General features: G+C 52.1%; 1 protein-coding gene across 1 annotated transcript; it reads right to left on the minus strand.

Moving 5' to 3' along the window:
* Positions 1-1,859: 1,859 nt before the first annotated feature.
* NLRP13 (NLR family pyrin domain containing 13) lies at positions 1,860-16,283 on the minus strand. The gene is made up of 9 exons (XM_090259267.1): positions 15,983-16,283; positions 15,275-15,337; positions 12,793-14,377; positions 9,798-9,965; positions 8,228-8,395; positions 6,927-7,097; positions 4,714-4,884; positions 3,173-3,343; positions 1,860-2,034 (listed from the first exon to the last, which is right to left on the minus strand). Exons 1-9 carry the CDS (start codon positions 16,281-16,283, stop codon positions 1,860-1,862), a joined length of 2,973 nt encoding a protein of 990 aa, XP_090115393.1.
* Between the last annotated feature and the right edge of the window lie 375 nt (positions 16,284-16,658).

The following is a 16,658-nucleotide window of genomic DNA, read 5'->3' on the forward strand; positions in this document are numbered from 1 at the left end:
TTTTTTTAAGATTTTATTTATTTTTAGAGAGAGGGGAAAGGAAGCAGAAAGAGGAGAGAAACATCAATGTGTGGTTGCCTCTCACTCACGCCCCCAACTGGGGACCTGGCCTGCAACCCAGGCCTGTGCCCTGACCCGGAATCAAATTGGCGACCTTTCGGTTCACAGGCTGCCACTCAATCCACTGAGCCACACCAGCCAGGACCCAAACCTTTTTTGACCTGACACACAGAATGGCAGGACATACGTAAGTACTTCATTTGAATGGTCTATTCCATCTCTGACAGGCATTCAGGTGGTTTCTAATAATTGACATTATATATAGTAGGACCATGTACAACCTTGCAAATCTCTCCTCATCCAGGATTCCGAGTCTTTCTTTAAGGTAGCTACCGAGAGAGGTTAAGTGTAGCACACCATGAAGATGTTTTATAAGCTATGAAATGCAAAATAAGTGAATGTCCAGCTGTGCCCAAAGACGACTCCTGACAGCTTTGGCTTATGGAGTCAAGGGCATAGAAAGAAGCCTGGTTGTTAGGCAAGGGAGAGAAAATTACAATTCAATAAACTCCTATTCCTCACACACCATTCCACCCATGGCAACGTATTGCATGCTGTATTCTGTGTGGGATTCCACACTCCTTGGTGTCTTCAGGTGGGTAAAAATATATTTTAGCTGGGACGCAGCCACAGATCCCTCAAAGGTAGACGCGAAAGCCACGGGTGGGCATATCTGCATATCAAAAGTCGTTCTGGAGGTCTGTCTGGCTTATTCAATTATAATATGATAATTATGGAATTATAATTACATCTATGACCACCTCTCAATCCACGAGAAACAAAGCTTCAGGTCTCCTCAAAGTATTTTTATATCCTTTACTTTATTGAGTCTTTGTAACGCACCCAAGAATTTAAAATATTACAACTAGAAAGACAAAAAATACGTAAAGCCAACGCAGGCTCTCAGGGCCAGATGCAGCACTGGACTAGGGGTCTAGAGACTGGGTGTGTGGTGAGCTGCCTGTGGCCCCCTGGGGGAGACAACAGAGGTGACAGCCCATGTGTCCCACGAACAGGGACACCTGAGCAGTACGTCAGTGGTGAGAAGCTCCTGGTGGCTGTGCTCCAAGAACCTCCCAGGGAAGGCGGCGGCTTCCAGTCCTTGGGTCACCACCACCACTTGTCTTCAAGGTCATTCACATCCCACTGACTCAGGACCCTGAGGAAACGCCCCGTCTCCCGCAGTTCCTTCAACTCCCCTGCCAGCAGGGCGTGGAAGTCTTTGTCCAGCCTGCAAAAAACAAGCAAAGAATAGAACAGAGAATTAGAAGAGATGGTTGATTATATTTTTAAATTTTATTTTTTTAAAGATTTATTTTTAGAGAGAGGGAAAGAAACATCCATGTGTGGCTGCCTCTCACACGCCCCCAACTGGACCTGACATGTTACCTAGTCATGTGCCCTGACTGGGAATCGAACCAGTGACACTTGGTTCACAGGCCGACGCTCAATCCACTGAGCCACACCAGCCAGGGCATATATTTCTTTTTAATCCTCTCCCAAGGATATGTTTATTGATTTGAGAGAAAGAGAGAAACACCAATCAGTTCCCTCCCATACGTGCTGAACCTGCAGTCCAGGTATGTGTCCTGACTGGGGACTGAACTTGCAACCTTTTAGTGTACAGGATGCTGCTCCAACCCACGGAGACACCCAGCCAGGACGTGGCTACGCACCGTTCCCACCGTTACTACCAGCACTACCCTGGAACGCTGAATTCAGAGTCAACCTGACGTCTATGTTAGATATTAGCCAACCCATCCCCCCTTCTCAGCAGGCGCTGTACAAGCCCCCGGAGACTACCCGAGTGTCTGTAGTTTGCACGTTGGTTTCTTCAAGGACTTCCACAGCGTGCTGATGCCCGCGCGCCCCACATCGTTTCCCAAGAGGTTCAGGTGAACCAGGCTGTCCCTGCTTCTGAGAAGCGAGGAGAGACGCTGGCAGCACGCGGAAGTCAGGCCGCATTTCTCCAACCTGGGGTGGGTGGGAAGGAAGTGTTAAAGATCGTCCTCCGACGCCGAGAAATTGGAAACAAAAGTGACACAAGGTCCAGGGAACAATACTACAAGGACAGACGGGCTAGCAGCACACGCCACACACTTTCCAAACGCCCGTGCGGAAATCACGGAACCCACACACCGACCCTACGGAGGTGAATAACACCCTAAACCCCAGATAATGGACAAACACTATTACCTGCCTGAACGTGAGATGCAATTTTAGCATAAAGTGCACATGAGCTCATTTATCAGGCTCTTGAAAGGACCAGAATGTTCGCATTGTAACCTCTTCATGACACGCCTTTCGTGCTATTTCTAAATTCAACGATACGACATCTGGACAGAGGGTTGGCCAGCTACTGGGAACACAAGGCCAGAGGAAACATGTCCTCTGTCAGCTTAACACAGTGGGAATGTCCACCTGAGTCTACAGGAGAGGGGGCATGAGGCTGTGCATGTAACATGTAGTGCATAAAACATCGAGGGTGGAAGAGAGCACGCTTCAAGGGGAAGGTACCACCCAATGGACAGAAAGAGCATGATGGGAGGACAACGTGGGCCCCGACCAGGTAGCTCAGTGGGTTAGAGGGTCGTCCTGATGCGCCACGGTTTCGGGTTTGATCCCGGGTCAGGGCACAGACAAGAAGCAACCAATGATGCATGAATATGTGGATCAAGGAACCACTAAAAATGGCCCGTGGCCAAGGGCAACAGGGTGGGAAATGACTGTGGGAGTGGGGACAGGTGGGAGGGAAATGGGGGGAAATGGGACCACTAAAAGAGAAAAACAATTTAAGAAATAAAATTAAAAAATAAGTGGAACAACACATCCCCCCCACCTCATCTCACTCTTTGCTAAAAAAGGCATCAATTAAAAAAAATTTTTTTGTTTTCTCACTAGAGAGTGAAGATTCCCAGGGCAGGGGCAGGTCCCTCCCCCAATACCTTCTATCCAAAATGCACTGATGGAAAGAAAGAACATCTACGGTAAAGAGATTTTCTCAAGGAGAACCTTGTCCCTCATGTCTCGCCCTGCACCCCCGCGTGACCAGGTAGCATCTGTCCCCACCCGGGAGCGAGGGGGCACTTCCTGCGAAGAAAGCGCCGCTCACCCGAGGGCGCTCAGCGCACAGCCTGCGCGGCTCAGCCCCTCGCACAGCCGCCTCGCTCCGGCGTCCTGCACGCGGTTCCTCCCGACGTCCAGCACCTTCATGCTCCGGTTGTGCTCCAGGGCGTCCGCCAGCTGCCGGCAGCCCTCCGCCGTGAAGGAGCACTCCGCCAAGCTGAGAGGGGGACGGGGACAAGAGGGGAGTCGTCCCGAGGCCGCGGTCTTGCTAAGCCCCAGCCCCCTCACCTTCCTCCAACGAGAAGAGACGTCATGGATGACTTCTCATCCTGGCCCGGCAGGTGCTCCTCCATCCACACGCGTGTGTGCGTGTGCGTGTGCGTGTGTGAGTGACAGAGAGAGGGAGGGACAGACAGACAGACACTGATGTGTGAGAGAGAGGAAGCGGGCAGAGAGAAAGGGGGGTCCCTGGAAGGGCCTGGCACAGACATGTTTCGGTCTCTGAGCTCAACACTTGAGCTGAAAGAAAAAAACACCCCAAAATCTCACGTCCCATGAGTGATTGTACCAAAGTGAGTTCCAGATGAGGAATCCAGGTAAATATTTGGAGAGAGAATGAGAGGAGGGGAGGGTTGAGGGGGAGACAGGGGAGAGGGGATAGGTGGAGAGGAGAGACACGGGGGAGACAGACAGACAAGAGAGACACAGACGGAGGGAGATGCAGAGGCAGGACAGAGACAGACGGGCAGAGACGGAGGGACAGAGAGCGGAAGGGACGCCTTACGGTGCGAGGAGGCAAACCTAAGGCAACACCCGTCCTCCCTGAAGGAAGAGTCCGACACCATGAGAACACCCACAAGCCTACAGCCGCCAAGAGCCACGTCTACGGGCACTGCCGACGAGATGAACAGCTACGCAAACCCGACACAAGGCGGCTGGGTTTCCCTTGTGAGTAACGCCCACAAGGCCGTAGGGAAAACCCTCCACTGGAAAAAATAACACAGTCATCAGGGTTTATCAACAGGATTTTCATTTGGACGCCACAGAGGTGCCTTTGAACGTTCAAACATGGCTCTACTCCGTCCCGATTCAGACACAAATATACAAAAACGTGAGTTTACAAATGAGGGGAACAACCCCTGGGACCGACCTCAACGTAATCTTGGGGGCAGTGTGGGTGAGGGCTTAGGGGAAAGGAGGCTGGCCATGAACCTGTCATTGTCGAAGCTGGGTAAGGGAGTGGAGGACATACGCCTCTCTCTGCTCTTGCCTGAGTTTCAACATTTCCACGGAAAAATAGAAAAGAGGTAGAGCTGCCATTTTTCTACCTCAAACCGAAGAACTCAAGGAGGTTTGGGAACACGGTGTCTGAAGACCCCTGGCTGGTGGCAATGTTCGTGGGGAACAATGAGCATTGTGGTTGGTCCTAAACGGGCACCACAACGCACCACGCGCACCCCCACTGCCTACCACACGGAACACTCCTCTGTGCCCAGAGTCACGCCTGCGCTCCCAGGACAGACCGCCACCTAGAACTGAGGCTCACGTGGGGCCCCCCGCTGACCAACGGGGCAGCGGGACACTCACTCCAGGCTCTGCAGGGCGCAGTCCGGCCGCCGCAGCGCCTCACACAGAAGCCTCACTCCCTCGTCGCCCAGCTGGTTCTTCCTCAGGTTCAGGTGCGTCAGACTCTGGTTCTGCAGGAGGGCGTCGGACAGGTACCCGCCACTGGGCGCGCCGAGCTGGCAGAAGCAGAGCCTGTGGGCCAAGAGCCCCAGAGAGAGCAGCTCAGGAACGCAGCCTGCCCCGAGGACCCCCGGGCACGGGCCGCTGGCCCACCTCCGGGTTCACCGTGCGGTGCCCCTGGCCCCCGACCCAGGATGCGCTGGGTGTGCGCTGCTTCTCCGGGCCTGTGCCAGACTCCAACAAGCCTGGCAAGGATGTGCCGATTGTTACGGTCGGGTAAAAACAAAAATAAAAGGATGATGGTCAACTGATACCAAGTTTCAATTTTGCAAGCTCCATAAATTCTAGAAATTCAATATATAGCATTGTCCCTATACCTAACAATATTTATGCTTAAAATATACTGAGGGTAGCTCTATATTAAGTGTTATGATACTACAACTAGTAGCTACTACTATTAATAATAATAATAATAATAATAATAACAATAATAATAATAGCAGCAGCCCTGGCTGGTGTGGCTCAGTGGATTGAGCACCAGCCAATGAACCAAAGGGTCGCCGGTTCGATTCCCAGTCAGGGCACATGCCCGGGTTGGCGGACTGGTCCCCAGTTGGGGGCGCAAGTGAGAGGCAACCACACATTGATGTTTCTCTCCCTCTTTCTTCTTTCCTTCCTCTCTCTTTGAAAATAAATAAAATCTTCAATAATAATAATAACCTTTAAAAGGAGGAACGATGGCAGATGGTGGATAGGCCCACGGCCTTGATGGGGGTGAAGTTTCACAGGTGAAAGGTTATTCCGAAACTTGCTGAGTAATGTTACTTCATATTACATGTATGTATGTATTAACTTATTGGTATTCTGGTTCTTTGTGACCCAGTGCTAGGGGAGTGTTAACCTCCGGCCTAGGCCAACTCCCCAGTCTTTCACCCTAATGGCCCCCTTGGATGAACCCCCAGACACCTGGCCGTCTCTGCTCTTTTAGCCCCACCTGAACTCTGTGACCCCAGGAAACCCCAGCTCTCCATCTGCTCCACACCTGCACCAAGCAGCAGATGTGGCGAAAAGGTGAGACCTGAGTCCTCGCACTGATGCGGACTCACCCCTGCCCAGCGCCCTGCCCCTCCCCCCACCCCCTCGCCCCCGAGAGCTCCAGCCCTGTGTACACCTGCTCGCAGAACATCTCCACGTGGCCGATTGCCTGGCATCTCCCACACCCGTGTCCCAATCCGCCCTCCACCCAGCTGCCCAAGCCCACCGCCTGCGCCGCTCTGGGCTCCTTTCCCTCCGGAACCAGCTGGAATCCACCACCAAGGCGCAGTGGTTCTACGTTCCAGGATCCCCTGAAATCCTAGCACCGCACCGGGCCCGCTCCCTCATCTCCTGCACGTGCTCCTGCACCCACATTGCCCCCCGTAGAGCCCGTCCGACTTCCCATCCTCGGGTGACTTTTCATCTCACCCCAAACAAAACAGATGCCTCCAGCGCTGGGCACACGGCGGGCATGGCCCCGCGTCTCTGACTCCCTCCTCACGTGCTACCCACCCCCTCACTGACGTCACTCCTGCCCCCCATTTTAATTCCTCCTGCCGCATCCCAACCCACAAACCCTCCTGCTCCTTCTCCAGTGGCTTCCTCCCTCCAAGTGTCCACTTCAACATCACCTCCTCCCGTATAAACCGGCGAGAGAACACCTCATTGGGTAACCAACCCCCCCACCCTTTGCATACTCTTTTTTTCCCCTTAGTTTGATATTTTTGGTATCTCACCCATAAAACCACAGCCCCCACCCGGGCAGGAAGCTTGTTGTCTTACCCCCAACCCAGCTCCGGTGCCAGCTCTGTGTCTGGAGACAGGAGCTCTGATACCGGTTGCCTGAAACAATCCAAATTTCCTGGGGTCCTCGCTAAAATGGAATTCCTCGGCAGCAACCCCCAGGGAAGGATGACACAGCCGGGGTGTGAATCTGCGCCGTGCCGCAGCGCCCAGCACGTGGAGGAACCGCTTGGCGCCTGCGAGTTGGCCACGCGACCCACGGGTCCCAACGGAGGAGCCACTGTTCTCCCCGACGCCGACCCTGACTTTCAGAAACGGAGCCGACAGGCGCTTACACCAGTCTCTCCAAGGCGCAGCCGGGCTGACTCAGGAAGGCGCACAGCCACCGCACACCGTCGTCCCGGAGCGGGTTGAACGCCACGCACAGTCGGGTTGTTCTCTGGGCGCTGATGAGAATCGAGGCCAGCGCCTCCAAGCTGGCCGCGGACAGGTCGCATTTCTCCAGGCTGTGGAAGGGGGAGGGGCACGGGAGCCTCAGCGACACCCAGTTCCCCTTCTCACTCTCCCAGTCCCTCTGGGCCACACATCTGGGGCCCAACCCTCAGGGGGAGGTTAAATCGGATCGAGGTACGGTTTCTCCATCCTTGCCCTACTGAGCGTTGGGTCAGGTCATACTTGTTTGTGGGGGGCCCGCCGATGCATTGTAGGGTGTTGATCATGATGGGCCTTTACCCACTACATGCTCATAGCATGCTCCCCTCCCAACTATATAAACCAAACACGTGTCTGGACATGGTCAAATGTCCCCCGAGGGACAAAATCATCCCCAGATGACAGAAGCGTCCAGGGTTAAACCAAAGAGGCTGGGAGTCACGCAAAGGCCAAACTGGCCAAGACGGTGCCCTGAGGGGGAAGGTGGGAAGAATAAAGATGATGAGAACTGTGTCTCCAGGATAGGCACATACAGCAGGGGGACCCCCACCCCACGGTTCCCCAAACACATTCCCGCCCTGCCACTCAAACCTGCAAAAGAGCTATTTGCATAAAGCAGGGGAGACTTACGAGAGGTCCTTCAGGGCACACTTGGACATGTCCAAGGGCTCCGGAAGGCTTTGCACCCCAACATCAGAGAGGTCATTGTCCGCCAGGCTGAGGAAACGCAGGCTGGAGTTCCTGCCGAGCTCCAGGAACAGACGGTGACGAGCCACGGGGCTGAGGCCACACGATTCCAGCCTGCCGGGGAGGCCCCGAGATAGGCCGTGACTCCTGGGCAGGGCGGCCTCTGTGTAGAGGTGCCCTTGCTGCATGAACGAAGGCTGACTGCTCCCCACTCCTGATCCCTCCCAGGGGCCAGTCCAAGTCAGTGCTGCCCGAGGTACGGTCCGCGGGCCCGCGTCCCCTCAGGGCTGGCGCCCCCGCTGAATCTCAGACGGCGGGTTCCTGGAATCTGTGTTCTATCACGGTGATACTGATATATGTTAAAATTTGAGAATCACAGCTCCACACCCATGTACATTTTTTCCCTTTGCCAATATTCCTCTGGATGCGTCTGCTGCCAAGCGGACTCCTGTTCTCCCCGGGTATCACCGCACCTGGGGCTGGTCCCGGGGACAGATCCGGGAAACCAGAGACTCACCACAGATACATGAGGTTGCATGCCGAGTGCCTCAAGGTTTTAAAAAGCATCGTGGACACAGTCACTCCCAGGTCGTTAGAGCTCAAGTTCAGGTGGGTCAGCCGGTTGTTCCCGTAGAGGACCAGGACGAGTTCCTTCAGAACCCGGACAGGGGTTATCGATTTGCACCTGAGGAAGAGAGGTCGCGAGAAAGCGAGCTTGGGGGGTGGGGTGGGGATGTTGCTTCCCCGCCTTGCCTTTCCATCATAAAGACACACACACACAGAGACTCTCAAGGCTGGGCAAGATATAAGAGGAACCCACAGTTTGATTTTGAGTCATGGGGCTGACACTGAAGAGTCAGTCTAAAGACTTGGCTTGGGGGAGGGTGAACACACAATACAGTGTACGGACGAGGTATTGATGAGGAACTGTGCGCCTGAAATCTGTACCACTGTGTCAACCAGTGTCACCCCGATAAATTAAAAAATCAAAATCAAATATACTCCCAAGAGTCACTAAGCTCAGCTGGACGTACAAAGTCAGGAGTCAGTCAAGCTGCTCCCCTTCCCTAATTTGCCGTTACGAGGCCCTGGGGCCACCTCCTCTTCTAGAAAGGTGAGCTCCTACATCAACCCTGAGAGACCCCAATAAATTTAATAAAAATTAATCAATAAAAGAAAAAGGACGAAAAAGACCACTCCCTAAGCCTGCCTCCCGTGTGTTTGCTCTACCCACTTCAGCACACTGATGTTTGAGGAAGGTCATTACTGCTGAGCCTTCTGCTCCTCCTTCATTGAATCAGCACGTGCCTGATTCTTTAGGCCTTGGGGTATGATGGGATGGTAGACAAAGAGGAGGACAGAATTAGGTGGCCAAGACCCCAGAGCATCCAACCAAATGCCCTCTCAAACTTAGCCCTCAGCATTACTCCTTCTGTCCTCTCTCACGGATCTCTTCCCTGGCTTCTCCTACCAGGTCCATCCCCATCTTCTCATTCTTCTGGTCTTCACACTGGATCTGAGACCCTGTGGTTTCTATTTACATCATGCCTAGGACTATGCTTCCGTTTCAATGACTAGGTCTTTACTCAATTTTCTTTTCTTTTGTTTTTTAGATTGGGCAGGCCCTTCTTAAGGAATGAATTTCCTTCTTCTTTGGGAGAGGTCATTATCTCACATACTATTCCGATCATTTAGGTGAGTTTCTCCAACACAAGGTAAGGTCCATGAAGGCCGGAGTTATCTGTTCTGTTCACAACTCCAGAACCGAGACACAGATGCCCCTAGAACATCCTAAAAGCTCTCCACCGCTTCACAACCAACTCAAACCAGCAGCCCCACTCAGTGGTCTTAAGGAAAAATTAGTTTCTCTACAGGTACCTCTCGTCCAAGATCACTCATGATAGACCCCCATCTTTTTTATTTCCACCTACCCTGCCTAAGTAGAAGCTTCACGAACAGAGGCACCTTTATGGTACTTTCCTGAGTCCCTACCTTAGTTTCTGACAAACAGACTTATGGTAGGAATTGTTTTTAAGTTGGGCGGTCCCACTACGGTATTCATCAAACTGTGAGGGTCTCACACTTACGTCAGTTTTTGGAGTTTGCACCTTGGACTTCTCAGCTCATAGCAGAGTTTTTTCATAGATGTGATATTCAGCTTGCTGTTGCTCAGGTCCAGCTCGCTCAGGTTCCCATTGTGGAACACGGAGCAGACATCCTGCCACTGGCGTGTCTCGGGATGGACAAGCATTGTCCTTCATGAGGGAGAGAGAGAAGGCTGATGGGTAAATGAACCTCAACCAACACCTAGAATGTGGTTGACGGAAGGCAAGAAGAAAAGACCCTAATAAACGGTATGGGGATGTGTTAGTGTTCTGCGTATGAACACATATAAGTCTAAAAGCATAGTTCCCAAAATACCACACGTGTAATTCCCACAATTCTCAGCAATTCTTGCTAGAAGAAAGCAACCACATAAGCAAGGTGAGGTGGACCAAAGGTTTGATCCTTAAAACTCCAGTGAAACAGCCCCAGATGAACTCAGAACTCTGCCCCCTAGTATTAATCTCTGGACTCCAATTTTCTATCTCTGAAAAGTGATAACTTTTTTCTCTCAGCTGAGATAAGGGAAGTAAAACAAAGAACATATTTCTAAGTACCTGAAAGATACACAGCTCCTCCTGTATACCTACTCACAGAGCTCAGAATTGTAGCATTGGTTAGAACAGTGTTCCAACCTTGTGTGTGTCTGTGTGTGTGTGCCTGTGGTTTATGTGTGGAACATCCCAGTTCACTCTGATATACAACATTCCCTCACTTATCACAGGTATTACGTTCCAGATGCCCCCACGAAGTAGGAACCTTAAATTTATTCTACACTCTTAAACCTATGTAACTTTAACAACATATGTATCGTCGTCGTCGGCAGCCGTCCGTCTCGAGAGACGATGGTGTAGCTTCTTAAGAGTCTATCTGCACCGCCGAGAATGGCTGTGCAGTCCGACTCGGGAGTGACACGGTATCTGTCTCCTCCCGTGTTGAATCGACATCTTGCGATGACGCTGGAGTGTCCTCTCCAGTGAAGCTGAAGCTACAGAGCCTGGGCAGGGTGATATGGAGGGTCTGCTGTTGCCCATGCAGCAGACCCCCTCCTCTCTTCGCAGCTGAAGGGTCCAAGGGAAAGACGGAGTCAATACAGCTTGGCTTCAGGTGCGCCGCAGGAGTTGCCGGTGTTGACTACAACGTCAAACCGCCTTAGGGACTCCGGCTCCGGATTTTCTGTCGGGGTTTACTCCCTTAGCCTTTCCCCTGAAGAGGTATGCCGCAAGGCAGCGGAGGTTTTTTGGAGTCAGAGTTTTCCTTCTCTGATGTGCCCTGACTGGAAGATCGAACCAGCGACACTTAGCTCGCAGGCCGACGCTCAATCCACTGAGCCAAACCAGCCAGGAACATACGTATACAGTACTGCAAAATCCCACAATATAGTGAAAAATCTGCGATAAATAATTAAATATAATATTTTTTTAAATCCCGTGATACAGTGAGGTCGCGATAAGTGAACTATGATATAGCAAGGGGACTACTGTATAGACAGGATTAAAATATAACCTAGAGGAGAAACGGGACAAAGCTGTGCTGTAGAGCGACAGGAAGTGACCTTGACATCAGACAGCCTATGATCACCTTTAAGGAAGGTGTGGAATCTCCGTAAGCCTGAGGGTGATCATGCATCAGGCACAGGATGATGACTGAATACTAAGCTTATAATAAATGGGGTTATGCTCGGGAAAACACTTATAGTAAGAGCACTTACATGACCCAGCGGTGACCATGACCTCAGGTCCCCTATTAAGGTTTTAGGCATTCCAAGACAGGACAAATGACAGCCAGTATATGTTGAACATTTATGGCTCCAGACAGAGCATCTTACAAATATTCCAATCTGGGTGAACACAAAGAAATTTGTCTTCTTGAAATTTCAATTTGTTCAACCAAAATGGAAACAGTCCTTCTTGTAGGTTTGAGGGTTGAACAAGAAAGGGTTTGAGAACACGTGTTGCAGGCTGCGACTCCTGAGAACAGCTTAGGGAACATCCCTGGGGCCTGAAATAATGAGCAGAAGAGTCAGGCTTTCTCATCTAGATTGAACGTCGTTAATGTCCCTGATGGGACAAGGTCATAGGATAAGAAGCCCAAGTAGATTTTTAGAAGAGTTCTGGGATTTTTCTTCTTTTAGGAAATAAAATAGGCAAACTCATCAGAACAAGCTTCAGGATTTACAGTCGTCCCTCTCTGTATCGCGGTTCACGTATCACGACCTCACTGTATCATGGGATTTTTAAAAATATTATATTTAATGATTTATTGCGGATTTTTTGCTATATCATGAGATTTTGCAGTACTGTATACGTATGCTGTTAAAGTCACGTAGGTTTAAGAGTGTAGAATATGTTTAGGAACATAAGTAGTGTTTATAAAAGTGTGGGAAAGGTTAATAAGGGACTGGGAATGGTTTATAAGTGTGTGGGAAGGGATTATAAAGCCCTAAATTATATATAAATCCTAAAGTAAATGTAAGGTTCCTACTTGGCGGATTCTCACCTATCGCGGGGGGGGGGGGTGGTCTAGAACATAACATCCGCGATAAGTGAGGGGTCACTGTATTTGACTCCATCAGCCCCACTCCCACCCCAACTCACGCTCAAAGGAGAAACCTCGAGCATTGCAGTTAAGATCTGGAGCCCAGAGGGAGAGAGCTGGGTACTCGTCCAGGCTGAGCTACTCAATGACCACAGGGGAGCAAGTAGGTTATGCTTTTATGCTTCCGTTGTCTTAGCTGTGAATGGCAATAACAGCCCCCCGCCCATTCATCTGTAGACATCAGGTGTAAGACCATGTGTTCGCACAATGTCTGGCACATAAACCTTCCATATGTGGTGCCCGACGGAGAAGCTCTACCTGTAACTGGTAGAGCCAGTTACCATTGACAACACAGCTACAACAAAGCATCCCCACTTTTTCAGGTAGAACTCGGGCAGAGCCCAGAGAACGCAGGGAAAGAAATGACGGAGCCTTACTCACCCCTGCGTTTCCCGGTTGTCAGCTGAGTCCGTTTGAGGGATGTGACAGCTGACACAGAGCCTTAGCTTATTTAATGTCTGACAGAGCTTTAGACAAAATGAAGTAGCCTGGAGCTGAGGATCCCCGAGATCCAGGTCCGCTTCAAGGAGGTGGCTCAAAATCTGCTTGACCAAGGCCTCCTCCCGCGTCTCATAGAGGCACTGGAAGAACGGTAGGAACTCGAAACTACAGGAAACCGCGTCAGACGTGGACAGCCCTTCTGCCCATTGTAGTAACTCGTCCGCGATCCTGGGGCACAGACTGCAATGCAGAGTATCTTCCACTTCTCTTGCTAGGTCTCCGTTCAAGAGACCAAAGAAAAAAAGAGCCATCTGGTGCCAGTAGGAGTTTGTGTCCAGGAAGGCATCGTTCAGGAGTACCCTCAGCTCCTGACACTTTGAGAGACCCCCAGTGGCTCCTTGCCGTCCCCTCAGCACGTAGAACATGGCCCCCAAGAATGCCTGGAAGCTTTGGTGCGTGAAGGTGACACAGCCTTCGCAGTCACTGGCCTTTTGAAGAATATTCCACCTGAAGAGACAGTCAACCAGAGGTGCCTGCAGGTGCCGACGTTCGAGGTCCTCTTTTGCAAACGTGAAGTTTGAAGTCCACATCCCCTCAGCGGCCAGAGAGCAGAGGGCTTGCCACTGCTCCGACCAGCTCTGCTTTGACCAACTCACCTCTGCTGTTTCGAACAAGCTGGAGAAAAAGCAGGCGTACAGACGGGTGGTGGTCTGGGTGCTCAGCTGGAAAGAGGGACATCGCGCCATCTGTCGCTTCAGGGAGCAGCACACCGTCCAGCACACGAAGGGGGCAGAGCAGGAGCGAGCTAGAGTTTCATGCGTTCTTACCCACTGCAAGATGTCCCCGGCTTTGTCCCGGTCCCCAAAGTATCTAAAGAAATACTCCTCCTGGTCTCCCTCTGTGAACCCCGGGATTTGTATAAACCACGGATTCAATAACAACTTTTTCAGGTCTTCGCTGAGAGAGTCCCTGGTCGTGATCAGTAAGGTAGCCGAGGGAACCAGTTCCTTCTTCAACAAATGGAGTAGGATTCTGGCCACCGGGAGCTGCTGGTGCCAGTCTGGACATGGCAGGCTGCCGTCCACGTCGGAGGGCACGGTCACCTCCTCAAGGCCATCGATGACGAACAAGAGCCTCTCCGGATGACTCGCAAAGTGCTCAATGGGGGCCTGAGAGCTGGGCGCGTCCCGGGAAAGCAGGCCGGCGAAGGTGGTGTCCCCCATCTCTCTGACTTTGTGGCAGCTGATGTAGGACACGTAGGAGAAGCTGCGCTGGAAGAGTAAGCCCTCTGCCCAGTGCATCATGACCTTCATCGCCAGGGTGGTCTTCCCTACCCCCGCCGCGCCACGCAAGACCAGCGTCTGGGGCTGGGCTCCAGTCCTCCTGGGGTACAGGAGACGCTGAAGCTCCTCATGCTCCCGCTCCGTGACATTGCGGAGGTATATGTGGTCTTCCGGCCACGGGGTGTGGTTCCACATCGCCAGTGTTTTAGCCTTCATCCTCGCTCGGTGCGTTCCTCTGTGGGCTGGAGCGGAGGAGGGAGCCAGGACAGAGCGGTGCTCAGAAGGCATTTCAGCACCTTCAACGAGACAAACGAGGGTCTAACGTTTAGGAACCAGGGAGGTGGCGGAAAGCAGCAAAGGCAGCAAAAGTTAGTGTTATGATACACACACACACAAAGCTGGGGGACCCACGAGACCCCTAATTACTCTCAGAAAAACAGAACAGACAAGAGTGTGGTGACTGCTGAGGGGAGGGGGTATAAGGGGCCTGAAAGGTAAAGTAAAAAAATACAATAAAGACAAAAAAAAAAAAAAAGAAAAATAGAACAGAGAAGAATCACTGTTAAAGAGATAACAAGAAGTTTTTTAAAAGAAATTATGATAGACCTTCACACGATTCTATGATTTAATGCTTTATAGCCATAAAATTTGAACATGATAACTATTAAAAAAGAATATTGAAAACCAGAAGGACACATGTTTTTAAATTTAACTGTAAAGGTCCCACTTGAGGGTCAGGCCCAGAAACTAGTCACCCACGACATTTGAGAACATGGGGTAGAGGACCCCAAAAACTACCATAGTGAAAAAGACAGGTCCCCATACCGTGTAAAAAATCAAAGTGGCATCAGATTTATCACCACGGGGCCCTGGAGGACATGGGCCACCAGAAACATGGGTGGGGACGCTTCTCAACTTGGAAGTTGACCTACATTATCCATCCAAGGGCGCCCTAGAGAAATGTTCAATAAGACAAGCTCTCGAAAATGCTCTCGTATTGACCTTTCTCATAAGTTATCAGAGAAGGAGTTCCCTAAGACGGTGTGGAGACAGACAGACGAACAGATGTGGAACTGAAAATCAAGTGGATAAAACTTCAGGAAAAATGGCAAATGTGGACTCGGTCCTAGTGTGCACACCTGATTGGTCTCCGGGGATCTCTGGTTCTTCCTGGCTTGAGTCTTGGGGTATCCATGCCATCTCTGAAAGAAACAGCGACGATGGGAGAGGAGGTGCCCCAGGCTGGCGGGGGTAGGCGGGGTGGGAGCTCTCGGGAGGACCAACTATGTTTCTGACTGAAGGAGCCACACACCCCGGCTCCATCGGCCCAACCACCTTGCAAACTTGCTGCTTTGCCAAGCCCACGGCCCACGTCGCACGCCTCCCTGCCTCCGGGACTCGGGTCCCACCAGATCCCCGTCTGGCTCCCCGCCCATGTCCGCTTGGCTTGCTCCCACCCTCTCCTGCAAGTCTTGGCTCCAGGCTTCCTTCCTCAGGGTGGCTGATGATCCTAGTCAATCAGCTCCAGACCCCCTACGTCACACCCCAACGGCTCTCCCATCACACCTTTCTGTCTCTCGTTTCCGCTGCTGGTGTCACGCTCTAACATGCCACGTGACACACTTATTGAGCCTGTCCCTCCTCATCTAGGGCTAGCAACTTGGATCAGCCCCATAGAAACCCAACAGCAGCGTCCTTGTTCTCCTGAGGGTAGCTGTCCCCTCGGTCTTCCCTACCCTAGTGTCCCCACCCCCCATGCCCCATCCCCCTGTGTCTCCCCCACCCCATCTACATCCTTCCTTGTGTCTCCATCCCCCCATGTCCCCAACCCTCCAGCCCCCACTCACCAGCCATCTCCGCTCTCAGTTCCTCACAAAGCGAAGTCAGGTTCATGTTCTCAAAGACCCAGAGGGCCACGTCCCACGCCTGCCCTCCCGGGAAGTGCTCCTTCAGCAGACACAGCAGGTCAGTGGGGCTCGCGCCCTTCAGGTCGGCCCAGGGGATCTTCTGGGAGCAGCCGGGCAGCCACTGCAGGGACAGGAGGCCGAGTTTGAACTCCTCCAGCTGCCACTGATCCAGGCCCCTCAGGTGGGACAGAAGCTTGTCCCAGGGACCGCCGTCCCCGGCCACGCTCCACGAGCAGCTCATCCTGCCAACGCGCCCAGTTCCTAGCGTCCCCAACAGCTGTGCCGCCTGCAAGACAAAGAGCAGCTGTGGGAAAGGAATCATGGGAAGCGTAAGCCGGATACCCACCTGCTCCCCGGCAGTCTCGGCTACAGCCTCGCTCAGTTTACCGCCTGGCACGCCTGCCGCCGGCGCTCGTGCGCGTGATCAGCAGTCTGTCTCCCGGCCCGACGTTAGCGTCCTCCGGGCCCGGCCTCGCCTGGTCTTGTCTGTAACCCCCACGGCCCGCGCACGAGGCTCAGCCATATAGTGTTTTCACGTGTACCAAGTTTTATACACATATCAAATTATGTAAAATATATGGTGCTCATCAATACTATATAATACACAATGTTTTAT

The sequence above is a fragment of the Furipterus horrens genome, unplaced genomic scaffold, assembly GCF_987537825.1.
Source record: "Furipterus horrens unplaced genomic scaffold, mFurHor1.1.pri manual_scaffold_13, whole genome shotgun sequence".
Classification (NCBI taxonomy): domain Eukaryota; kingdom Metazoa; phylum Chordata; class Mammalia; order Chiroptera; family Furipteridae; genus Furipterus; species Furipterus horrens.

What these genes read in the sequence shown, in the direction of transcription:
- NLRP13 (XM_090259267.1), bottom strand. Translation starts at nt 16,283, where the DNA reads ATGAGCTGCTCGTGGAGCGTGGCCGGGGACGGCGGTCCCTGGGACAAG. An exon ending in TGCAACCTCATGTATCTGTG is followed by an intron (nt 7,098 to 8,227) that starts GTGAGTCTCTGG and finishes CCCCTTCCACAG; the next exon opens with CCTGGAGAAATGCGACCTGT. An exon ending in TGCGCCCTGCAGAGCCTGGA is followed by an intron (nt 3,344 to 4,713) that starts GTGAGTGTCCCG and finishes TCCCCCTCTCAG; the next exon opens with CTTGGCGGAGTGCTCCTTCA.